The 27,003-nt window shown below is 43.3% G+C and overlaps 2 protein-coding genes across 2 annotated transcripts; both read right to left on the bottom strand.

The window, feature by feature from the left end:
• Nucleotides 1–10,006: 10,006 nt before the first annotated feature.
• LOC123418245 (non-specific lipid-transfer protein 2-like) lies at nucleotides 10,007–10,503 on the bottom strand. The gene has a single exon (XM_045106976.1). It carries the CDS (start codon nucleotides 10,406–10,408, stop codon nucleotides 10,118–10,120), a length of 291 nt encoding a protein of 96 aa, XP_044962911.1. The 5' UTR covers nucleotides 10,409–10,503; the 3' UTR covers nucleotides 10,007–10,117.
• A 10,185-nt stretch (nucleotides 10,504–20,688) lies between these two features.
• Nucleotides 20,689–21,268, bottom strand: LOC123418229 (non-specific lipid-transfer protein 2-like). Its single transcript, XM_045106974.1, has one exon. The coding sequence runs from the start codon at nucleotides 21,148–21,150 to the stop codon at nucleotides 20,860–20,862; it is 291 nt and encodes a 96-aa protein (XP_044962909.1). The 5' UTR covers nucleotides 21,151–21,268; the 3' UTR covers nucleotides 20,689–20,859.
• Between the last annotated feature and the right edge of the window lie 5,735 nt (nucleotides 21,269–27,003).

Raw genomic sequence — 27,003 nt, 5'->3', positions numbered from 1 at the left:
TTTATAAATATTTGATTTTACAATTTTTTGAGTCTACTTTGATTTTATAAATAAATGTAAAAGAAAACAGAAAAAGGAAACAAAAAAGAAAAATAAAAGAAGAAACAGGAAAAAGAAAAAGGAAACAAAAAAATATCTTTATATTTTCAAATTAGTTTGATAAATATCTTATTTTTTATTTTTTTATTGTTTTAAATGACATTTAGACAATTTTTACGCAAAATATCAGAAAATATAAATATGTTTTCATAAATATTTGATTTTATAATTTTTTGAGTCTACTTTGATTTTATAAATAAATATAAAAGAAAACAGAAAAGGGAAACAGAAAAGAAAAATAAAAGACAACAGAAAAGGGAAACACAAAAGAAATCAGAAAAGGGAAAACAGAAAAGAAATATAAAAGAAATCAGAAAAGGGAAACAGAAAAGAAATATAAAAGAAATCAGAAAAAGGACCTTTAGCACCGGTTGTTAACACCAACCGGTTCTAAAGGGTCTTTAGCACCGGTTGGTGTTAACAACCGGTGCTAAAGGGTTGTTCAGCGGTGCTTTTAGTCCCTTTGCCGAAAATCCTTTGCGCGCGCGTCTTCTCTCCTTCCCGGGCGAAGCCCTGCTCCGATTTTGCGTCGTCGCCGTCGCCTCCACTCCCGCCGTCGCCTCCACTGCCTCCGGCGACTCCGGCGACTCCCGCCGTCGCCTCCACTGCCGCCGTCGCCTCCACTTCCGCCGTCGCCGCCGTCGCCTCCACTGCCTCCACATCCGCGTCTCCTCCTCCTTTGCTCTGGTTGCCCGTCTCCGGCGGCGGTGATCTGCTCTGCTCCGGTTGTCTCCGCCGCCAAGGTAAGCCTCCCTTCATCCTGTTGTGAGGGTTTGGAGTTTTCCATAAGAACTACCCGTGCCGAAGGGAGCCCCGTCATGGGTTGGTCGGCGCTCTGGGAGAAGAAGGGTGAGACAACAGTTGTCATTGAGGGCATTCGTTTGAATTTACCTCTTTGACACAGATTAGCATTCCCTTGAGAACGTGAATTTCCAGTTACATCTTTATCTCAAATTCTCAATTACTTTGGTTATCTCGCTGCTTTGTATTATACTAGATGACCGGTTGAACCAAATGGCAGAGTCACATTCAAAACCATGATTGCTTTCAATATAATTGCATTTGTGTTAGTAACTCTAGCGGTGAGCAACCACTTAGGGTACCAATGCAAACCCTTTTAATCAAAAATCAGTAAAGATTTCTCTTTACATATATATGCTTACCACGCACAATTTCTAATCAGTCACATTTTTAAACATGAGACTGAAATAACATTTAACATAGCTAACACTTTGCATTTAAGATAGAAATGAGGGTTTGGTTCTTCTTACGGATTCACCAAACTTCAGTATACACATACAAAGACCCGACAAAACATTTCTTCACCAAGACGAAATCACACAACAAGGCTTCATCATCCATGAAATCAAACACTTTGTGATATGAGTATGTGCCTTTAGTATGGAGCAGACAATTGACTCACGAGTAAGCCAGTCAAGGTCAGCAATAGCATCATGAATATCCATATATAAGAGTTCTCTTATGAGTTGTAGAACTGGCCGGCGGCACACTGCCTTTAGCAAGCCAATGGATTCTACGGAAGCATCAAACACATCATCTATATATGTAGTATGCCTAGTTTATACTGAGTTATTTAATCTTCATATCTTGTTCTTTGATTTTTCTATCTTTCTCGTCCACTAAACTGATCTGTAACAAGGACCTTTTCTTGTTGTGAATTTTCATTCATGGTTATTCCACCTTCTCCAGAAAAAACTCACTCAATGCTATGTTGAATTGACGTGATGCATTGTTTGATTTACAGTTAGTACTGAACTACTGATGTTGGTATGATTTTGATGGTGGAAGTGGAACCACCTTTATATTCTTAAGAACAGGGCTGAACTGAACTGAGTGTGCAATTTCCATTGGAGTATACTATTTTTTGTTGAAATGAAATTACTTCTTGATAAACCATAGTAGGCTAATCATATTACCGATTTATAAGCATCAAAACAGATTACTGGTTTATTTACTAATATTATATATTCTATGTTTTCTAAATGATAGAGTCTTTGTGCAAATGTTCTTTCTCTTGCCACAGTAATGCTGGTTGTTCTCTTTCTGTGCCTTTCTGATTTATAAGCAAATGTTCTTTCTCTTGCCAAGAAATAGAACCTTCAACACGGGGTGGGAAGGGACAAGTTTACAATGACTAACTACATTAGTAACCAAATACATGAATAAGAAGTATGAGAGGATTTCCAGAAGTCAAAAATAGGAACCATTTTAAAAATTAAGCACTCTGCTTAATGAAGCATTTCTTTCCAGTCTAATTTTGATGATTTCCTATGTATTTTTCCTATTTCTATGTTTTCATAATCCTATGTAGTTCCATGTTTTCCAATTCCTTTGTTCTAAGAAGCTACAATGAGTGTACTTTCTTTAAGATGTACTACAGAAATACTTGATTTTGCGGTGTAATTTGGATGTAGTTGATTCCAATATGTGTGCATACTTAAGGATTTTGTTAATGGAATATTGTACTTCTTTATGACAAAACAAAACATTGTGCCTGCATCACGTGAATATATTCTTACCGGAATATTTTCTCTCATTGTACTTCTTTGATTATGCATTGGATTTTGCAACTAGAGAGCTTCAAAAATCTTACCGGAATATTTTCTCTCCAACTATTCAGTTGAATCTTGCATGTGAAAATTTATGTATGATGTTTTTTTGTTTATTCATAAGTGGATGAATGAGATTTTGTTTGGTTATCGTGCGTTGCACGTGCAAGCTTACTAGTGAAGATAAATTGGTGAAACAGTTGCATGAAAACATATATTTTGCTAAGTTAAATTCTTGTTACTAGCAGGTGTTGAGCTATGGATCCCCAAGAACCACATGATCAGCACGTCGATCAGCTCGCGGGAATGGGTGAGGCGGAGAAGGAAAGATACATGTGCCAGATGATTTTTGAAGATGCAACGGCCATATATCATGATGACGACGGTGGAGAGGCGTTTAGCAATCAATTTTTGAACGACTCCGGTGACGGAGCTGAGAATATAGAACATGTAGTAGATGCATAAGTGCCCTCCGGAACAAACTCTGCCAATGTATATCTCAAGTCACTGTTGACGCAACAATTAATTTGTATTTCACTTACTAACGAATCATTATTTTTCCATTTAGGCGCCCTCCGGAACAGCTAGCGCAAGTACTGAGACAAAGTCGAAACGAGGCCCGGCCGCAAGGTTGAAAGATACTGCAAGGTACTCGATCGATAAAGTTGCTGCTAATGGCAAACCACTGGAACCCCCAGAAACTTATCGCAAATTTGTAAATCAGTGCGGAGTTGTTGTAAGAGACCTGGTCCCGATCAACTTAATAGAATGGAATAAGCCGAAGACCGGCGCCAACGTTGGAGCTACTTATGTCGATGACAGATTGAAAAGAGTGCTTTGCGACACGGTCTGGCTAAATTTCAGCGTAGCGGAAGATAGGAAGAAGAAAGTCAAGGAGTGGGCTTTGAAGAAGATGGCCACACAATTCCAGAGGTGGAAGAAAGACTTGTGGAAGAAATATAAGGACGAAGATCCAGTTTTCACTGGGAACCTAGTGAAGATAAGAGACGCTTGGCCTGATTTTAAGGCGTACAAGAAATCGGGTGTCTTTACATCCCGATCAGCCACAAATACGGAGAATGCGAAGAAGAAGAAATATCACCATATTTTGGGGTCAGGTGGCTACATGACTGCCCTGCCTAGGTGGCGAAGCTATGAAGATGCGCTTCTGAAAAGAAATATCATTCCACAGACACATGACTGGCCCGATAGGTCCAAGTTCTGGTTGTTCGCGCATGGGGCAACGTTGGACGCTGAGACTGGGATGATTGTTTCGGAGGGACCATGGGCGGAAAAAATAAGACAAGTCGTATCAGATCTAGAGAAGGCAATAGAAGCTGTTCGAAAAGGAACTTTTGTTCCCGATAGAGAGAACGACGAGTTGACGAAGGCACTCGGGAACCCCGAAAAGTGGGGACGAACACGAGGCTTTGGAGCCACTACCCCGTGGAACCAAGGGTTTCCGGCGGACCTTGGCACTTACAGAAGCCGTAGTAGAAGCAAGAGGAAGGCGCTGGAACGGATATCGACATTAGAAGAAAAGGTGGCGTTTCTCTTGAAGAAAGGGGGACACCCTGTACCTGACACTGAAGAGGAGGAAGAAGATCCTGCACCTGACGCTGATCACCAGCAATTAGAAGACGATCCTGTAGCAGATCCCGTCCCATCTTAGCATAGAAGCAGCGTGGGTTCCACGCAGCTGCAGCTAGAAGACGGTCCTGCAGTCGAACCGTCGGCGCCTCACTACCCCGTGGATGATGTCACGGAGAAGACAAACTGTGAGATACATATGCCAATGGGGAACATATCCTTCATGGTGGCGTCAAGCTATGCTTTACCGAATCAACCTGGAGCAACCTACCATGGTGGTCAGATTCCAGCATCCCATGCTCGTGTCGGGTTATCAACAATTACGCCGGGATGCCAGTCAATTGAGCTTGATATTCCTGGAGGTGAAGGCGAGAAGACACTGGGAGAAATGGAGCTTGGTATCATCTTGTGGAAGAAGAAACACATCGTGTTTCCTAACGCGGCGCCAAGGCCACCGACTCCTCCAGGTACAAATGCACCACCTCCAACAATTACTGAATGTTGCACCACATGTAAGCCTATTTTTAATAGTTTTTTCACTTTCGTACAGAGAATGCACGACCTCCAAGTCCACCCCCCAACGCACCTCCAAGTCCACCCCACAACGAAGATTGGGAGCCCGAGGCCGAGAGTCCATCGCCTGTGCACTCCAGTGAGCCGACGGATGCGCCCACTACGGGTACGGCAAAGCGGAAGCTGCAGTTCAGAAGAAACGGGACTCCTCCCAAGAAGAGAGAAAGGAAACCGAAGAAAGTCAAGACTCCCCCGAAGTTACCAGGCCTGATGACTCCGGAGGAACTAGACGAGGCCGTGAAAGCCAAAAACAAAGCATGGTTCGCACGGTTTCCCCTGAAGCCCCCTCCAGACATCTGGAAAGAAACTCTGAAGAACATACCAAAGTGGAAAGTTGAGCGCACCATCGACAACTTATATTATCCTGAACCGCCGCCACCGCCGGAACTTTCAGACTATGAACGGTACATTGAAAAGATGCACACCGCACAGATGAAGGAGGCGGAGCAGATGAAGCAGGCGGAGCAGACGAAATGCGGGAAACAAGTTCCCCAGCTCGGACAACAAGAAGCACAGTCAATTGCCCCGCTCAAGGTGTTATCTGACCAGGCTTCAGTGTCCAGTCCACGCATGGGCGACGTAGGTTACGCTATTGCTGATGTGGTATATAAATATAAGCCCGAGCACCCTCTGGTCGAAAATCCTAGTGCTCTAACAACCCAACTATGGAATTTACATGTTTGGTACTTGGAGGCCGCAAGGCAAAAGAGAGACTGTATCATGGCGGCAGTTCAGGATCAACACTACTTCGGAGAGTACGGTGTGGAGATTGGGTTCGATGATTTTTTCCAGATGTACAATCAACGTGCCCTCGACAAAGCTATCATCAGCTGCTACTGTTTGTAAGTGATTTATTTGTGTAATTTAATTATTTAGTTAAGCTCGTGTTCATTGCCCGTATAATTATTATTCACGAGGCATTTTTTTTGTACGCTACTATGTAGAATGAAGATTCGTGAATGCAGGCTGGCAGGAATCTGGGACTTTGGGTTCATTGACCCGTATTCGTTTCATCAAGATACAATAGAAAAGTTCAACAAGGATACACCGGATGATTTGCTAAGGTTTTTGAAGCGACAAAGTACCAAAAAAGAAATACTTTGGCCCTACGGATTCAAGTGAGTGTTACTCTCTTGTACACATTCCATTTTGCTTACCTGATGTTAAGTGTAATTGATGAGTATGCATGACTGCGTGTGTACACGTGCGCAGGTCCCACTTCATATTGTTCATCATTAGAATCGATCAAGGACAAGTTGAAGTCTGGGACTCGTTAACCTGGGACGCTGACACATGGAAGAGCGCGCGTCAGATGCTTCAAAGGTATATATATATCGGCCTCTTTCGTTCATCGGCCTTTTTTTCGTTCATTTCCTGATATCAAATAAGTAATAATTAACTCTTGTATTCATTTTTCTTTGTCGGCCAGGGTTTGGCAAATGTTCATCAAGGAAGAACCCGGTACATGGGCAGACAAGCTCCACTTTCAGATTAACAAAGTAAGTAGTACTACGTACCCTGGTTTCAATACCATTACCATTCTCTTGATTATTATTAATTTGACTGAATTATGTTCTCGTATATAGAGCGTCCCGCAACAACCACGGGGCACTGATTATTGTGGATACTACATTTGCGAGTACATTCACAGGATTATCAATGAGAAATTCCGTACTTCCAGAAATCTAGAGGTACGTAACCGGATCTTCACAACTTTATTTATGTTGCCATCAATTATGTTTAGTTTTGTTCATAACTTAATTGTTTTCATCTACTTCTTTTAAAGCTGCAACGAAAGCGGGCGATGCTCAGACCAATCCAACGTTGCAAGGCAGTTGCAGAGGAATTGGCAGGATTTCTCTACACGCAAGTCATAGATAAAGGCGGAGAATTTTTCCATCCTATGAACCAATAGCCAGCTCCCTTCTCTATGCAAGTATACAGCTATAGGAAACGAACTTCAAATTATGTAATGATAATCGGTCGAGTACTTCGTGTTACATATATATATGAAATTTTATTTGGTGCATCAACATTTAACCGCAAACACGGAATCGGAAACACTTAACCGCAAACATGGAATCGGTGTTTCCGGATACGTGTTTCCGATTACGTGTTTCCGATTCTGTGTTCGTAAAAAACGGAACACGGACACACGGAATCGGAAAGACGTAAACGGAAATACGGAACCGGAAACACGTAAACGGAAATACGGAAAATACGAACACGGAAACACCGAAATACGAAATCGGAAACCCTGAAAAGAAAAGGAAAAAAAAAGAAAAAAAAAAGCATTAGGACCGGTTGGTGTTACCAACCGGTTCTAAAGGTCCTTCCCTACGCGCACTCTGCGGCGCCCACGTGGATGCCTTTACCACCGGTTTGTAAGAGACCGGTGCTAAAGTGGGGGGCCTTTAGTCCCGGATACGTAGCACCGGATGTGTATCCGGGTCCAAAGGCCCTTACCAACCGGTTCTAATGCCCTGTTTTCTACTAGTGAATGGTCTTGTATGTATAATTTTGTTATTCTTCTATAAAGGTATGATATGCATTTTGCGTACTTTTGAAATAAAAATACAGTGTAGAGGGGCGCTCGGCTAGCCGTGCCCATGCGCGCGCGTCGGTTCACAGGTCGTATCCTTTGGGACGCAGATGATTAAGGAAGAGAATCGATCGAGCCTCCTGGTTCATGGACTATCAGGGGCTTGATGCGGTATGACTAGTGTGAGCATGGGTCATCAGTTTCACAATTAAGCCATCACATTTTGAGTGATTTTAGGTCAAGGAATTGTACATAATTTAAAATTTTATGAGTTTTTCTTATAAATATTGTTTCCTTTGTAGCATTGGATAAAAAGATATCTTATGGTGCGCTTGCTGGCAATTTCATCCGGAATAAAAAATCATCGAGTCCAACCTATTAAAATTTTCTTGGTTTGAAAATCAAATATGACAACCGTGCCTATGTTTTTAGGTGTGTGCACAATATGATCGCACTTCAGCTCAAGTATAGAATCTATATTAGATTAATCCCACATCATTACATACCATTACAAAATCTACAATGACAAATGCCCAGCAGTAAATTTGTATGTGTACATATCAACAGAGCCTAGTACATAGTACTAAGAATATTATCAAAAAAGGGTTTTTTTCGTTTTGTATTACAAAGCAATCAACACCGGTTACAGAGCAAACGATGTGGCGATCAGCACATCAAGCCAAAAGAAAAAAGAAACGATGTCAACACCGACAACTGGACAAAGCATGGGTGAACCGCAACCGCCGCACCCTCCGGAATCGACCCAGCACGATCCAAGGCTCCGGTCCTCCGCGTACCAAGCAACACCTCCAACAAGGGATGCGATGACGCTGCTGCCCGGACATGTCCTAGGTTTCCCCAGTACGCGGAGGGGAGTGGGGGATGGAGACCACCACACCCTCCAGGAAGGAATGGTGGCACCCGCAGGCGTCACCACATCGGAGCCGGAAGAACCGACAAGGATTTCTCCCGCACTCCACCACCGCCCAACCGGACCAGAGCCAACCATCCAACTCGCCACCCACCGGCATGCACCACCGCGGTCGTGACGCCACCCACGCTGCCTCACTGAGATCACCACCACGAGGCCAAGAGGACGAAGAGAGGAGCGCTTGGCGACGGGAGTAGCATCACCGTAGCCGCGCGGGAGGGAACCACCTCCACCGTCGTCGTGCGGAAAGCCCCTGCCTTCGGCACCGTCGCGGTCGTCTATCGGACCCAGCAGCAAGGCAAACCAGGCCACCTCTGGCCCGCCCAGGCCTGAATCGGGCCTGCTAAACCCCGCCGGGTACGCTGCAAAAGGGCACCGCCGGCACCCCACAGCCCATAGACGCTCCCCCGTCTCCCGAAAGCCACGCCGTCGACTCGCCCCGCTGTCGGCCCGCCCAGACCCAGATGGGGCCCAGAAGGGCCCAAATCTGGGCCGAGCGGGCGCCGCCGCCCATCTGATCTCCCGCGTTGCACTAGGATACCCCGCCGCCATGCCGGACCGCTGCCGCCTAGGAACACCCTCTGGCGCCGCTCCGCCCGGCGCCGAAGAGCAACTGAGAGGGGAATGGCCAGGGGCCGCCGCCGTCAGCGTCGCCCGGGCCAGGCCCGGCAGCGGGTGCCGGCGATGATGGCGAGGAGGGAGGGGTGGGGGAGAGCTGGAGGAGGAAGGCCTAGGCGCGGCGGGCGACGCGGTCGCGAGAGCGAGGTTTTTTTTCGCTTGCAAGATATTGGACTGCAACAACAGTAAGGTGTTCTTCGTACTAAGAACATTTAAGAGCATCAAGTAAAACTCAACACATTCAATATGGAATACTAGTAATCAAATAACCAATTACCAACTATCATATCCACATGAGAATTATAAGATGGTCCCATAGCAAACACAAGCATTACATCACTGGCTCCATGTCTGGAGCACAACATAGTATGTCCATATCTCCATAACCAAGCACCAGAGCAAACATAAGAGAAAGTTGAGACCAGAAGATAAATTCACCTCATTGTCTAAATTCTGACGCCGCTTGCTTCTAGATGGTCCATCATTAGTCCATCGTTGCAGACTGACATGCGCAAACAGATGATTATGAAAGCACAAGAATGAGCAAAACATATGATTGTGTTAACACAAGAATGTTAACAAGTGCTTGTTTGATTCGTGGGAATAGAAAAATATATAGGAATCCTAAAATACATGGTCAAATTGAGGTTAAACTGTATACATATTTTTTCAATTTTTCACTCAGTTGTCACTGTATCTACTTTTGTTGGTTTGAGTGTATGGAATGATGATACTTATGTTTTAATAAATATAGTTATATGCATTTTAATGATGTAGAGGCCGGGCTTATCCTTTTTTTAGAAAAAAACATGAATTACAACGCCCACCTCTTACATGCCTGTTTGAGAAAAACATATGCCATATATGATGGCCGGCCTTTTGAACGAACAGTTATTTCTCCAGTCAACGCCCATCTCTTATCTAGTGGTGCTCACACTAGCACCATCCGAACATAACGCAAGATGAGACTTTTTTTGAGCAGAGTACAATCGAAGTCGGTCACATAACGCACGATGACACCTTAAACCAACAACACACTTTTTTTTACAGGGAAAAACAACACACATCATTGTTACTGTATTTATTCAGAATTTCAGATACAGATACATCGGGGTAGCTACACACGGCAACCAAACACACTCACACATGAACACATGCAGCTCTGCTCTCTCATCTCTGACCATATACGTCGATTTAACAGGATGGCACGGGCACCTTGCAGGCAGCCAGGACCTTCTTGCCGTTGGGGGAGTTGACGTACTGCTTCAGGTTGGGGTCGCGCGCGTACTGGCACATGCACGGCCTCTGCTCCCTCATCTTGCTGCAGCACGACGCCGTGGGCGCCGCGTTCCCGATGATTGCCCCCGCGCACGGGGTCAGCTGCAGCGCGTTGCAGGTCGCCGCGTCCGCGCCCGCCGGCGCCATCATCAGCACCACCGCCGAGAAGGCCAGGAGCGCCACCACCAGCTGCCCCAAGTACTTCATGGCGCCTCCCCCTGAAACCTGGACGGGAGAAACAGACTGATCGACTAGCAGCAGTGGCGTGTGTGCAAGGATGACTTTGGATTGTTTTAGCGTTTGTGAAATGTGATGAGAGCAGTGGTGTTTATAGGCTTTCCATCAAGGCAGTGCAAACATGGGCCAAATGGCCATGATTAGTGCAGTACATACTGGTGTGCAACGTAGAAGTTGCCTGAATTTAATATGTGCCTTCTTCTCAGGAGCACGATGCGCTCATGGAAGACATGGTGATCAACTAAAATAATCCACCGACTGCTACTAGATGGAGAACTAAAGGAGGAGAGCATCTGCAATTTTTGTCGCGCTGAAAACTGCACGAACTAGCTCTAAAACTGCAAGTGTCATAACCTTGTTTATCTAAAAAATAGTGTCACAACCGAAAAAAATCAGGGTAGGTAGACTGCCCTTGATATGTTCTGACCATATCAATCTCTTAACTGATGACTATTAAAAAACATCAGAAGGTCGAGAACACTCGTAGTTTGTTTAGAGCATCTACACCACGACCTCTCAAACACTTCTCAAAAGTCCAAAGAGGTCGTCCGATCACTGACCAGACATAAAAAAAATGATCCAAATGGGTGTCTCAAACGAGTCTCAAACATTCAGGTTGACCGACATCCCTCCTATCCATCGCAAATATAAGGCAGATATGAGACGTCCGGGCGCGTCCGCCACGTTGGACCCGGCCCACGGTGGCCCACCCGACCCCATATATATTCCTCCTCATTCGCTCGCCGGACCAAACCCTAACCACTTCAGTTCCCTTCACTCCACTCCCCTACGCCAGTCGAGCTCACCTCCGGTGATCTCCGGTCTTCCCCGACATGGCAGGCAGCGGATCTGACTCTGACCAGTCCAGATCCATCGACTGGGTTGTCATCATGTGCAGTTGAAGGAGGCAATGGCCCTCAGCATTGCACTCTGTCGCTTCCTAGAGGACAATGCCTGGCCGACAACAGGATCTGTCCGCCACGACTTCATAGCGTCGACTCAACCGGCTGCCTTCAAATCTCTCCTTCCCCATCATCGGTTGGGCGGAGCAGGAGTCCCACCTGGACCGGTGTGCCTGTCGTAGGAAGGAGAGGATAAGGGCCGCTAAGGCCCGACTAGCTGCGAACATGGCGGCGACTGCGGCGGCGCTGCGAACGCAGAGGAAACCATCTGCATCCGCATTATGAAGAAGGGGTAGCGGAGGAATACATGTGCCCTCGTCCGAGAACAAAATTGTGCGATCCATAAAATGATCGGACTGTCACCAAAGCAACAGAAGAAGGACAACGACGATGAGGACAGCTCCGGAGAGGAGCAAATGTGGCTTAATCCGTATTGTATCTTCGACCGGTACTGCCGCGAGAAGGACGGCAATGGCACTGGGAAGGGCAAGGGCGGTCGGGGATGATCTTCCCCATCATAGTCAAACATGTCAAATTTTGATAGTCCAATGGCATGTTGTATATAATAGTCGTATGAGGTGTATGCATAGTTTATGTAGTTGCATGAGATTGTATAGATCTTCTCCATCGTTTTGGGATCATTCGTCCACCAAGACATGGAGGAAGTCGAGGAGGAGGTCCAAGAGGTGGTGGTGGATGTGGCCGAAGGAAGCATCAAGGCTTCAAGGACCGCACCCAAAACTACAATCAAAAGGAGGACATTGTGCTTTGCGACACTTTGTGTGCCATCTCCATGGATGCAACGACCAGAACGGATCAAACTAAGACCATGCACAACACCTTCCTGGACGTGCAATCAAGCCGTACACAAGGTTCGCTTGGGCATCGTTGAAGCACCATCCATGATCAATGCAACAGATGGTCCGGTTGCATCGACCAAGTGAACCAGGCTGCACCGAGAGGATGCCAACGTTGATTTCTTTGCCGATGACCTCATTTGAGTGGTGGTGGCCGGGAGGGTGGTGGTGCATGCCAAAGGTTGGCTCGATCCATAACATATACATGCTATGTTTCTGGTGATTTTGAATCAAACATTGTGTTTCAAGTGATGTTTTTTGGATGAACTTCGCATGTTTAAATTTGAAAAACGCGGTGATGAAACTTTATGTTATGACGATTATTGCTATCCATGTTTTAATTTGAATGATTTAAAGATATGTGTTGTGTATGTGTTTGTGCAGCTAGTATGCAAAACAACCATAAATTTGATTTTGCTCGGCTAACTATTGGGGATCGGATAGGTGCGCTCACTGTTAATGGAGTAAAATTTTACTCCAATTTTATTCCACTAACATTTAAGGAATCAGTTAAAAATGTCCTCGAAAATGTTTTTCTGGACCACAGTTCAGCCAAACCTATGTTTGAAACCATTGATCTCTCAACACTGTTCATGTGGATCTATACATGGTTGATTAAAAAATGCATGAGGAAAGATGTTTTGCAAGTTAAACAATGCATGACACAAAGTGTTAAATGAAGTTGGCATGCATGACGTGCATCCACATGTAGAAGGATGTTGAATCGTACGACCTGAAGCATAAGTTCGGTTGAACCATGATCCTGAATCACGCCTCTCAAATCCCTCAGAGTTGAAAAATAAGATTACGATTCCATAGCGCGTGCATTCTCAAATTATTGTGTCATGCATGAACGCGCTTGTTCTTATAATCGTCTATTATCATCCTCTTTTTTACTGGAATCTGTTACGGAAAGCAACTCAGCTAGCTGTATACGTCGATACCTGCCCTGTGCAGTACAGTAGTATGCTATGTTTAGGAGTAACTAGCAAAAGGGCCCGTGCGTTGTAACGGGAGAGAAAAATACCACATGGTTTTAATCTTTTTATAATTATTTTGATTTATTACAATAATAAGCTAACTAACTAATGTAGTCAGTCCTATCCTATTTTGTTGAGAAATCAGCCCGTCCATTTTTAATTCCACCATGATGAAAAATTGAGTGGGACAAGCAAAGCAAAACAAAGAGGCTACGTGAATTGATCAATGGACTGTTATCTTATTTCACTCATGGGGTAGAGAATGTGGGATCAGATGACAAATTGAAGATGGTGTTCCATTCTCTCTCTCTACAACAATGCAATCTTACAGTCAATACATTCATTCATCAGCAAATAAATTCCCACAAAACAAAATTTCTTACCGGTGCTTGGCACGAGGTTGGAGGCATGGGGAGGGGATCTCACCAGATGATGAGTTCCTGCCGGAGGAGGGATACAATGAGGGGAGCAAGGGTTAGGCGCCTCTATCTGGCCATAAGGAGTCGCCGTTGCCGCGCCATAACCTCGGAGTTCCCCGTGTGAGCCATGCAGGCCCGCCTCCACCTGCAAGTACTTCGCTCCGCCGCGCCTTATCCGCGCGCCGCCGCCGTTCTGCATCGAGCAGACGCATCATCCCAAGTCGCTGTAGCTGTCGCGTTGATTTGATCCAGAAGCTGTGCTCGAGCGCCGAAACGGGGGCAGCAAGCGGGCAGAGGTACGACCGCGGAGGCGGGTGGGTTGAGATCGACAGCAGTGGTGGTTGAGGTCGGCCGCGGCGGCGAGTGGTGTGGCAGCGGCCTGGGCACATGCCAGGGTGGACCAGGGTCGACGCGATGCGCTCGAGCGCCGCAATGGGGGCAGTGAGCGGGGAGAGGTACAACCGCGGAGGCGGGTGGGTTGAGATCGACAGCGGTGGCGGTTGAGGTCGGCCGCGGCGGCGAGTGGTGCGGCGGTGGCCTGGGCACAGGCCAGGGTGGCCCAGGGTCGATGGGAGGAGGCGATGCGTACGGGTATAATTTTTGCAGCGAATCGTTTTTTCCTTTTGCGTTGCAGATAAATGATAGAGCGCGGGTTGAATAACAAAAATTACAGGGGTTTTTTTTATAAAAATACAGTGGTGGATTTTTCGACGAAAGCAATAACCGCTTTATTATTAGGTATAGATATAGATATAGAGAAATTGTACACATTGGCAAAATAAATAGAGTTCTTGGACAACAAATAGTGTATCCTTTCTCACAGAACAAATAAACGTGTTCAAAGGTTATTAAAAGGAAATTGAAAGGGTGGCAGATCAGGTGCTACGTTCGATTAAGCATCAACCTCTCGGTAGTTAGCAATGTCACTGCGTCAGCACTTCTTATTTAGCTACATACACGTGTATCACATTAAAGAAAGTACAACAGAATGATATAGCCAGGTTGTAATATTTTAAATATTATATTTTTAATGATTTAAAGGAGAGAGAAAAGAAGCATGTCACTGATTAACAACCAGCTGCCACTAGTAGAAAACACGGTTTTCGTTCTAACCGGATCAGAGCAATAATTCTGGTCGTGTTATGAATCGGGAGTGATGTGAGCATTAGTCCCGGTTCAAATCTGGGAGCGGACGGGGGGCACGGCCATCTTTAGTCCCAATTGGCTTGGGACCTTTAGCGATACCAACCGGGACTAAAGGGGTTGCGGCAGAAGCAATACCCTTTAGTCTCGGTTGGTTTGACACCTTTAGCCTCGGTTGGTGATACCAACCGGAACTAAAGGGGTTGCGGCAGGAGCAATACCCTTTAGTCTCGGTTGGTGTCTTCAACCAGAACTAAAGGTTTGTCTTCAGTTTCGGTTTTAAACACCAACTGAGACAAAAAGGTTGTCTACATATACTCGATCTGCTCATCATATCTTTTGTTTTTTCTCCTTATACACAAGAGGTGCTCGATGAAATGCGTGAGAGCATGATGTCACTTGAGTTCACGCAAAACAAACATGATATGAGGTGTCGAATCACACTTCAGCTTACTTCTCTTTCTTTGCATATGAGTAGATTTAGTTTAGGGTGCCGTTCGTCTCCGTCCTCACCCCAGTCGATCGTCCGCGCAAATCTCGTCGCTGTCGCCACCGTGGTGAGCATCTTGCTCTTATCTTTAAAAAAAATCTTACTTGTATGATTCAGATAGTTACTTATATAATTTTCTTGCTTGTATTATTATTTGTTATTTTATAGTAACATGGTTTTGATATCCGCCCCGTTGGCTCTCGTTCGGTCTATGATTCGAATGTGGTATATTATCTTTTATAACTATTTGTTTCATTTAGTGTTTATGACAATTATGCCGACCAACTTGACATAGATATTTTTATCTAAGAGGTATGTGAACAAGAAATTCCAACCGACACTCTTGTCGAGAGGTTAAAGGTAGTTGAAAAAGAGAACAATTTTTTGAAAGAAATATTGAAAAGAATATTGAAGAAGAGAAGTTGTAATTGGAGTTGCATGTTGTCGATATCGTCGATCTACACAAGATCCAGATGGATGCAATGCGCTTAAAGAGGCTTGGTATCATTATGATGTTGGATCAATTATTGCCCTAGTTGCGATTTTGATCGCATTTGTTGTTACATTTTTATGTTTTACATAGTTGTATGTTAGTTTCAATGTATGTTAGTTTGACAAACTATATAGGAATTTTATGTATTTATATTTACAGTAATAACATTTGATCACTACTGTACTTTGATTTTAATCTGATGAACTTGTATTAATTTGGTCATTTCTCTATTCATGATGTTCTGTAATGGTTTTTGATATACTTAATTATACAATGCAGATGAACCGGCAATGGATGTACGATGACCGATGCACTGCCGAGTACATTTCGGCCCTGCATAATATTATCGTTGTGGCTCAGGCAAACAGTCTGAATGGTTATATGCGTTGCCCATGCGTTGATTATGAGAATAAGAAGGATTACTCTTCCTCGAAAATCTTTCACACCCACCTGCTCCGGTCCGGTTTCATGCCAAGCTATAATTGTTGGACCAAGCACGGAGAAAGATGGGTTATGACGAAAGACAATGAAGAAGAAGAGGAGGATGACAACTACCTTATGTTCCGTGAATACGGTGATACTGCAACGGGGAAGCTGAAGATCAAGAGGCCCCAAATGTGTCCGCTGATGATCTTTGTCGGGCCATTGTTGATGCACAGAGAAAATGCGAAAGTGAAAATGAGAAGTTTAAGTTGGAGCGCATGTTAGAGGATCATAAAAAAATGTTGTACCCAAATTGCAAGGATAAAACACAAAGCTCGGTACCACACTGGAATGGCTGCAATGGAAGGCATAGAATGGTTTATCTGACAAGGGATTTGAGAAGTTAATGAAAATAATGAATGAGAAGCTTTCAAAGGATAACGACTTGCCTGACAATACGTACGAAGCAAAGAAGGTTCTCTGTCCTCTAGGATTAGAGGTGTAGAAGATACTTGCATGCATAAATGACTGCATCCTCTTCCGCGGTGAGGAGTATGAGAATTTGAATGCATGCTCGGTATGCGATAAATTGCGCTATAAGATCAGTCGCGATGACCCTGGTGATGTTGAGGGCGAGTGCCCCAGGAAGAGGGTTCCGGCCAAGGTGATGTGGTATGCTGCTATAATACCACGGTTAAAACTTTTGTTCCAAAATAAAGAGCATGCCAAGTTGTTGTGATGGCAAAAAGGAGACCGTAAGAAAGACGTGATGTTGAGAGTACCCTTGATGGGTCAAAGTGGAGAAAATCGAGAGGGAGTTCCTGGATTTTGCAGTTGACGCAAGTAACTTATGGTTTGCTCTAAGTACAGATGGCATGAATCCTTTTGGGGAGCAGAGCTGCAACCATCGCACCTGGCGTGTGACTCTATGTATCTATAACCTTCTTCCTTGGTTGTGCATGAAACAGAATATCATTATGATGTCAGTGCCCATCCTAGGCCCTAAGCAACCCGACAACAACATTGATGTGTACCTAACGCCATTAGTTGAAGAACTTTTACAGTTATGGAATAAAAAAGGTGTACGTGTGTGGGATGAGCATAAATAAAAGGAATTTGACCTACGAGCATTGCTTTTCGTAACCATCAATGATTGACCTGCTCTTAGTAACCTTTTAAGACAGACAAACAAGGGATACATGTCATGCACGCACTGTTTAGATGAGACCGAAGATGCATATTTGGATAAATTTAAGAAAGTTGTGTATCTCGGGCATCATCAATTTCTTCCGATCAAGCATCTCGTATGAAAGAAAGGCAAGCATTTCAAAGGTGAGGCGGAATACTAGAAGAAGCCTCACCACTGTAATGCTGATGACATATTTGATATGGTCAAGGATTTAAAAGTAATCTTTGGAAATGGTCCTGGAGGTCAATCTATTCCGAATGACGACGCTACCGGACATGCGCACATGTGGAAGAAGAAATTTATATTTTGGGGCCTGCCCTATTGGAAAGTCCTAGAGGACCTGCCCTAATGGAAAGTCATTGTGAGGCCCTCGTCCGCCTCCTCGCCGACCACCGAATTCGCTATTGTTGCTACTACTGCTCTATGGTGTCGGGGCATGGGAGGAAGCAGCCTTCCCGTCCATGGCGTCTTGGTGCTCGAGCAACGATTCGTGTTGGTTCTGGGAAGGGAGGGGAGACGATGTGAGGAAGAGATGAGCGGGGGTGACGACGAGGAGTGAGGGACCAAACTGAGTCACCGCAGCCACGCGGCGAAGCGTTGGCCGAAAGCCCGAAACCCTAGCCACGGGAGGCGGGCATGCGTGGCGGATGGAGAAGAGGGAGGAGCGAAACGAGGAAGTGTTGTTGGATTTCGGCCCCGTCGGTGGCCTCCAAAATCGGCCGCCGTACGTGGCGGCTGCGAAGAGCCGTGCGAGGTAGTGGGAGAGAGGAGCTCGAATGCTCGGAAATGCGTCTCTCTCTCTCTCCCTCTCTCATTTTTGAATTCTTTTTTGTTTCGACATCAAAAAAATATAATAAAACCTTGTATGTATCCTAATTTGTATGTTCTTTAATAAGCCAACATATATCGTGAAATTTTGATTTGCTCCTATATATGCTAATATAGAAGTTTATGAGCCAACCATCTTACCTATTAAAATAGTGTTTGCCATCATCTTCATTTACTATAAAAGTCGACAACCCAATATATTCCAAGTTTTTAGAAAGTTTTCAATGCTAAAATTATTTCTGGTATACAAATACTATGTATATGTTTGTATTTATGAGATATATATAAATCATAAATATTTATCGTCTAAAATTACATTTCATATCGTCGGAGGAGTCCCCGACGATCGGCGGAGGAGTGCTCGACGATAGCCGGTGAGGAGTCTCGATGATCGCCGGAAGAGTCCGGACGATCGATGGTGAGAGTCCTCGACGATCGTCGTAGGAGTCCCCGACGATTGCTGGTGAGGAGTCCACGACGATCGCCGAAGGAATCCCCGACGGTCGCCGATTGAAGAGTCCCCGAGGATCGCCAAAGGAATCCCCGAGGATCGCCGGTGAGGAGTCCCCGAGGATCGCCGGTGAGGAGTCCCATGCTGAATAGTTCCTTGTATAATTGCCGTCGATTTTTAATCTTAGAATCATGTACACGGAAATCTCATCGTCTCACGATGAGGGGACGATCCCTGAGTGCCATTTGTGCTGGGATGGTAGGGGTATATGCGACTGTTATCCTCACCTAGACAACGATATGTCCTTCACCATCAAGGTAAAAGATGACTTTTATATTAAAATTGTATAAGACGACATGTATTCTTTGTTAATGAAGTATGAGGTGTGTTTTTTGCTTTAATTAACTTTTAATTTTCTTTTGTATAATTCAACTATTGCATTTCCTACCATGCAAGATTCGCTGTCTCGGACAAGTTCCATTTCAGAGAGAAGGATAGCACCCAACCTAAGATAGCTGACCTAAGAACAAAGCATTGCAGTTTTGTTGTTAAGGTAAAAAATGAAGAAGATCAGAATATTTTGGTTGTTTTAATTGGAGATCATTTTGCAAGGCTTATGGGTTGGATGAGGACATGAACATTACCTTAGATCTTGATAATGATGATGTTTGTGATAATAATATAGAAATTTAGGTGCATGCGGATGATTTGTTTTCAGTTCTACCTCAGGTGAGTTTGTCAATAGATTTGTTAGGCAATTTATATTTATTATTGGAAAGCATTTGGTACTCATCCCGACTAAACTTTTTTATTTTAAATTATCAGCTTATTTCTCTGCTACAAGAACTACTCAGTAGATAATAGATCGGACCTACTACAGTTATGGCTCCGAGCTTATTTGGTTGGAGAAAAATCATTTGATATCATTTATTCATGATGTTCAGAATCATGCTAAATATTACACGTCTGGCAGCATTTATCATGGATATGTGCCACTAGTGCTCCACTTGAACCCTTATAACATCACTTCAGACAACTTTCTAAGAATTTTTTTACCATTGCGTCACTAGTCCATCTTTTTCATATATTGTTCTTAAGCAAACCTTATTTGCTAACTATGTTATTATTACTTATGTTCTCTAACAGGTACTGCGCCAGAGACCGTGCCAAAATCGATGTTTACCAATGGTGATTTGCATATGGTTAGCTTACGCCCAATTTGGATGGGTTACCCTGGTAAATATAGAATATCTCGAAGTGAAGATACCTTGAAAATCAAAGGATGAAGCAATGCGGTAAAAGCATCCACGCAACCACTTGGAGACGATAACTTGTGCATGCTACAAGTTGGAGATAGGTTGATTTGTATTCTTCAATGTGAAGATGAAGGAGTTCCCCTTTTTTATGCTATTTTACCTAGGAGAGAACAATAGTTAGTGTTTCTAACTTGTGATAACTTGGTACTTGCTAGTATAATAATAACTAGAATGATGAGGAGTTCATTTTTTTATGTTATTTTATCTACAATGATGAAGAGTTGTTTAACTATCTAGTGTGATAACAACTAGAATGACGAGGAGTTCATAACATGATGATGAGTTTTTATATGATGTATACTAATAAAATTAGATGGATGCAAGAGGCCAGGTTAAATTAAAGGAAAATACGATGTTTACAAATTAGATGGATGCAAGAGGCCAGGTTGAATTAGAGGAAAATACGATGTTGTGAATCGCAACATCGTATTTTCCTCTAATTTAACCTGGCCTCTTGCATCGATCTAATTTGTACTGATGTTGGATATTGTTCTTCCATAATTTATACTAATGTTCGACCAAACATGAAGAAAGAAGTCACTTCTTTCCTTCATTGCTATATGTAGTAGCGTCGATTGAATAACCGGGACTAAAGGTCCTTACGAACCGGGACTAAAGCCCCGTTTTCCATTAGTGGTATTTGGCGTTTTTATAAATGCTTAGGTTTAGCCCGAGGCTTTCAGAAATCGTGGTTCCTCATCTTCTCACATTAGCACCATCCGAGAGGAACCAAAAAAAAAAAAAAAACACGATGACACCTTAAACAAACAACACACATCATTATTACTGCATTTATTCAGAATTTCAGATACAGATACGTCGGGGTAGCTACACACACGGCAACCGAACACACTCACACATCAACACATGCAGCGTCCAGAGAGGGAGGCCACCAGCTCTGCTCTCTCATCTCTGACCATATGCGTCGATTTAACAGGATGGCACGGGCACCTTGCAGGCGGCCAGGACCTTCTTGCCGTTGGGGGAGTTGACGTACTGCTTCAGGTTGGGGTCGCGCGCGTACTGGCACATGCACGGCCTCTGCTCCCTCATCTTGCTGCAGCACGACGCCGTGGGCGCCGCGTTCCCGATGATAGCCCCCGCGCACGGGGTGAGCTGCAGCGCGTTGCAGGTCGCTGCCTCGGCTCCGGCCGGCGCCATCATCAGCACCACCGCCGAGAAGGCCAGGAGTGCCACCACCAGCTGCCCCAAGTACTTCATGGCGTCTCTGGAACTCTGACGAAGAAATGTAGATCGGCTGGTAGTAGTGAGTAGTGACTAGTGAGCTAGTGGCTTGTGCAAAGATGGTTTTGGATGGTGTGGGTGTTAGGGGGTGAGATTGGTGTTATTTATGGACGTTCGGTCAAGAGAGTCCAGGCACCTACGGGCCAAATGGCATTGGGTAGTGCAGTACAAGTGTGCGTTTATGGAAAACATGATGATGATGGAACGGAAATTAATGGGTCCACGCACTACTACAAATTAATGGTGAACTGACATAATGGTCACGCCGAAAGCAACTCAAGTACTAGCACAACAAAGCCACATGCATTAGCTCTGAAACTGCAAGTGTCACAAGTCACAACCCATAGAAAAAGCAGGCTGGGTGGACGGCATGCCCATGATAACGTTTGTTGAGCTCGGCTGCGTGTCCCACGTTCTGATCATATCAGAAACGACTGTACTCACCGACGGGTTCATGCCTACTGCGTCCTTGCTCGCCAAAAAATAGACGTGTTCACATGTTATAGAGAGAAAGTATAAAGGGATAAACAGATCAATTGCTCGATTTCATTAAGCCAACGACCTTTGGATTAGTGGCAATGGCACTTCGTCGGTTCCTATTATTTAACTACCCACGCATCACATTTAGAGACACGCTAAGGTCAGGTAATGTTTTGACAGGTGGAATTTTTTCAAGGGAGTGTCTAGGTTGTGAAGTCTAAGTCAAGTAATATAGTATGCAAAAAGAAAAAAACTGAGAAAAAATTATTTGCATGAATCTTAATGCAAAATCAACGGACTATAGTATCGAAGTCTCAGTCAACTGACTTTTAGCAAAGCTGTTTTTTCAAAGTGGAGGCAAAACCTTTGCCTCATTCTAGAGTGTTACAATGACAATAACTGAAACAAGCTATGACACAAAACCCAAAGCCTATTCTCTCGTCCAAAAGAACCCTCGCTTAAACAGAACGGGTCATGATCACCGGCGGCACATCTCTAGCGGGCCGGAAGAAATACATTCCCAATCTCAGATGGGCCCTCCAGAATCGCCTCAACTGAAAGATCAATGCCAGCCAAAGCTTTGAAGTTTGATGAATGCAGTTATGTCCATGAAGGCCGGAACAATAAGTATGACGCCCATAATTTGGCAAAACATGCTTTGTCCCTTGATTTAGGCCGACATGTGTGGTGTGGCTAATGATGCCGCATGATATTGTAACTATTGCTATGAACATTACCGCTTCTTATAAAATGGGATTGTTATTTGCTAACAAAATCCAGAATCAACCGCCATAGACGTACCGCTGCACCCCAAGGAATGCGTCATATGTGTGTTGTTCACACACTTTCCATGTGTTTTATAATATAGTGCATTTTTATTTTTTTTCTCAAAAGTCAAGCCTCTTAAATTTTGATCAAGTTTATGAAGAAAAACATTTATATCTAGAAAGCTAAGCATATACTCCATCCGTCTCAAATTACTTGTCGCGTAAATGGATAGGAATAGATGTATCTAGCTAGAACTAAAAATAAGTCTAGATACATTCATTTTTGCAACTAGTAATTCGACACGGAGGGATTACTATTAGATTTATCATAAGATGTAGTTTCACATTTTATACATTTAGTATTGTAGATATAAATAGTTTTTTTTATAAACTTGATCAAAGTTTACAAAGTTTGACCTTACAAAAAATCTATGCACATATTATGAAAAGAGTAATATGTAACACTTGCATTCCCCCCAAAAAAATAGTAGTGCCAACAAATAGGGGAGCTCAAAACATATAATAAGCACCTGAACTTTCACATTGCTAATCTAAGGCCTTGTTTGGGACCGCTCCGCTCCATCAAAAATAGCTCCGTTCCACCAAATTCATTTTGGAGCAGTTTTATATAGGAGTTGTAGGTCTTTTTAAAGAGAATGTTTGGCTTTTATCCAGCTCCAACTTCACGAATGAAAATTTTGATGAAAAGGATCTATTTGATTGGATGAGAGGGGAGAAACGAAGGGGTATCCACTTACTGATGGCAGTGGTGGGTAATTTTGGTCCAACTCCAGCTTCTACAATTTTATGGAGCACCTCCTAGAGAGCTAGCTTCATAAAAAACAAGAAGTTGGACCCCAGATTCTAGTTTTTTTTGTGAAGTTGTACATCGTGAAGCTACCCCGTTTGGCTTATGTTTTCTAGAGCGGAGCTGATTTTTGTGGAGTAGAGCAGTCCCAAACATGCCCTAATTGTGTTGTGATCAACCACCAAAAAGGGGAGATTCAGAGTGAATCGTATACCTCCATTGGGTTGTGGCCATTAATGGTAATGAAGTTAAGAGGGCCCTCTTTTGCAGGTAATTAAGAGGGTCCTTGACCTCATAGCTTGCATCTTTGTATGCTTCAGGTGAATCCAAAATTAACCATGAGTTTAAGGAAAACCATACTGCAAAGAGGGGAACAAGAATAATATCTTGGGTGAACTCTAAATTAAGATCCTCAACCAAAATTACCAAGTTTTCAACTATCTCCACTCAAAGTCCTTTGTTTTTGCCAATTTTGAGAATCTCTACCTGATACTACTAATCCTGTGAGGAATGTGTGTTTCTATCTATGCGCAGTCTGTTCTTTGTTCACTTCAGAACTGCCGGGAATTTTTCTCTGGTATCACCGAGTTGCCTTCCTATGAAACCATCTTTTTTTCGATCACACACCTCCGAACATTTTCTCCAGTGCTTCTTGTATTTCGCGAAAATGAGCTACCTAGTTTGTCTAGCACATCGGAGCTGTTTTCTTTCCGATATACCTTGGTATTTGAATTCTTAGAGACTTAATGGGCATCTTGGTACCCTCCAAGTGTTTGCCTTTCCAGGAATGTGTATTTCCCTTCTGATAGTTCAATGTCCGGTAGCACCGAGACTAGTACTTTTTCATAGTAGGAGCCAAATTTATGCTTCCTCGGTAAATAGACCCCCCCCCCCCCACACACACACACACTCACACAAACCCCTTGGGAGGATGGGGACTAGCAGTGAGCTTGTTTTAAGAGTTTGTGTGAGACTTTGCCAAAGTCAAGAGAGCAGATGATTGAGTGTTTTAAAGTCCAACACCATCGCTTTCTTCAACCACACACTTGAAACATATCTTTGTCGTCATATGGGTTCTTGAAAGAGATTTACTGAAAGTTTATAGAGAAGTTCATCTAAGTGACTTTGTTTTGTTTTTTACTTTTGTACGGTGTGCACCTCCAAGATGATTAGGAATCACTTGAGAGCCTTCATAGTTTGTGAAGTAATCAAGAGTTTGTATGAAGCCCGGTGATCGCTTTGTTCATGCAAGATAAAACCCAAAGTATTAACCTTTGTAGCAAGTCATGGTGGAATAAGTTGGCATGCACTTTGCGGGCTCTTTGTGGGTGGCGCTATTGTGATCCTTTTGCACAATAGGATTCTATGTGCGAACCTCCAGCAATGAGTAGTAGGATAGCACCAACTACCGACTCTCGGGAAACCATCACCATCTTTGCAATCTCTATTTCTAACGCGTACTTTTCTCGAGTTTTTCCTTTCTGAAGGCGTTGATGTTGAAAAACGTTGACATCTATGTGGTTTCACGAGATATTGCGGATATGGTGATTAATGTAGTTTGCCCATGGTGAATCTATTTTTTTTTGCTTTTTGGGCATATGCATAACTTTGGTCTTACATGACTTTGCTATTCGCTGATGTGTTTTCCGTGTGCGTGTGTTCGTGTTGATTGTATGCATCCTAGCTAGCTATACAAAGGTCGGGTGTGTTCATTATGTTTCTATCTCTTGATGCTTCCTTTCGAGACAATAAAATTCATCCTTTCTCAAAATTATATACTTGCACGTGTAGGTGTTGTGAAGGATATAACTGAGAAACGGCTAAGACTTGCACAATTAAAGTTCATGACTCATTTGGTTCATAGGATAGAAATTGCATAGGAATATGAAAATCGTAGGAAGTGAAATGACATGCATCTTAATTCCTATAGGGAGATGTCATTGATGCATAGGATAGTATTTTTTTTCATTGAGTCTAGATTAATGTTTTTTACCCCTGGAACGTGAAGGATTGACCCCCATCCTATATAGTAATATGAATCCATTCCTACAAATCAAAGGCTAGCTAAAGAAAATCTACAAAGTTCATATCCTTCACAATTACTAAATTCTTATGAACCAAGGAAGGTCTCATGGTAGAATTTCTGCATAGGAATATTCAAATACCCACGCCAGTCCATGGGACACAATCTTACATTATTGCTTCCTTTCTGTTTTCGGCCAAAAAAATTCTTTAAACCATGCATGTAGGAGGAGTGCATATATATATTAAAGATACAGAACAAGGTACACGGAGGAATAGTCCACTACCAAGTACAACCAAAACAAAAGACATATATGTATATATATATATATATATATATATATATATATATATATATAAGTTTTTCTAAAAGATAAATACATTCATCTTTATGAACTTACACCATAGCTTTATGAGTACTTATGAAAGACTGAGCCGGCACATTAACTTTAGATTGGCAAAATTGCCACAGACGTTTTCATAGTACCGTCATAGACTCGTAGCCCTCCCGAGTCCCTCACCCGCGCACACGCGCCGCCTCTCTTGCGATCTGCAATGAATCCACGAGTGTTGGTCTACTGCAAATCGCCGGCTGCGGCTGCTCTGCCCTAGTGTAGCACCTCCTACTAGTTGCTCTGTGCTTGCACTAGCGTACCAGGCATGGCTATGATTCCCGTCCTCCGCCAGCCGCCGGGGGCTGGCCTTGCCTTCGCTGCTACACGAAGGACTTGCTGCCTCTCCAAAGCCGGTGTTGCTCGTCGCCTTGGCTACTAATCAGTGAGTAATTTACTGATATCTTGTACTGGGAGAAGCAATAAAACAATAAAAGATGCATTTGAAGTTTAACTAACATGTTGTATGGTGAGCTGATTTCTTTGAACAATTAACTACAGAGTAATTTTTAATTGAAAAAGAAAGCTTTACATGTATGGATGAAACCTAAATTGATGCATTTTTATATCAATTTTATTTCATCCTACAGAAAAATAAGACGAAAACATATTTTCATTAGCGACCTCCAACAACAAGAGTGTCTACACATACAGGATTAAAGGATGAAGCAAACTATTGATTCGGTACGTATACTTTTCTGTCTGTTATTATTATTTATTTATTTTTGTCTTGTTTAATGTATTTGGTTCCGTTGTTAAGCTTTGAGTTTCAGTTCTACATATATTGTGTAATCAAGCAAATTTATGTATGCTTTGGCATGAGGCGTTCCTTGGATAGCGAGGTATTATTTGGCCGATGTAATATGACTCATATTCTTTGAATACTTCTTTAGTTGTATGAATTTGAAAAAAAGACCCCATTTAATATTTCGTCCCGGGTCCTAAATTCCTGAAGACGGCCCTGCATAGTAGATGGGAACATTGTTTTCCACGGAATGCACCTCGTCGGATGCTTTGAAATAAATTCAGAAAAATACGAGCATAATTGTCAAGCCTGGGATTTAAACTCTGATGAATAGGGGATATCATTGTCTTTAAATATGAGCTAGCTTGTTAATTCTTTTCTTGCTGTCACGTTAAAAAAATATTTTCTTGCTGTAAAAAAAAACTTGTTAATTCTTTTTTTTTTGTGGCCAGTTTTACTGGTCAACTTGTTAATGTCGATTGCTGAAGAAAGACAAGACAAATGACAATTCTGCTGCAAGATTCCCAAAACCATGTTGTCTTTTCATGAGATTGTTTCTAGTTTATAACAATTGATGACTACCACAAAGAGCGCCATGAAAATGTGCACGCCACA

The sequence above is a fragment of the Hordeum vulgare genome, chromosome 1H, assembly GCF_904849725.1.
Source record: "Hordeum vulgare subsp. vulgare chromosome 1H, MorexV3_pseudomolecules_assembly, whole genome shotgun sequence".
NCBI classification, from domain to species: Eukaryota; Viridiplantae; Streptophyta; class Magnoliopsida; order Poales; family Poaceae; genus Hordeum; species Hordeum vulgare.
Note: the sequence above shows the minus strand (reverse complement) of the source record. Positions and strands in the feature narration are given on the sequence as shown.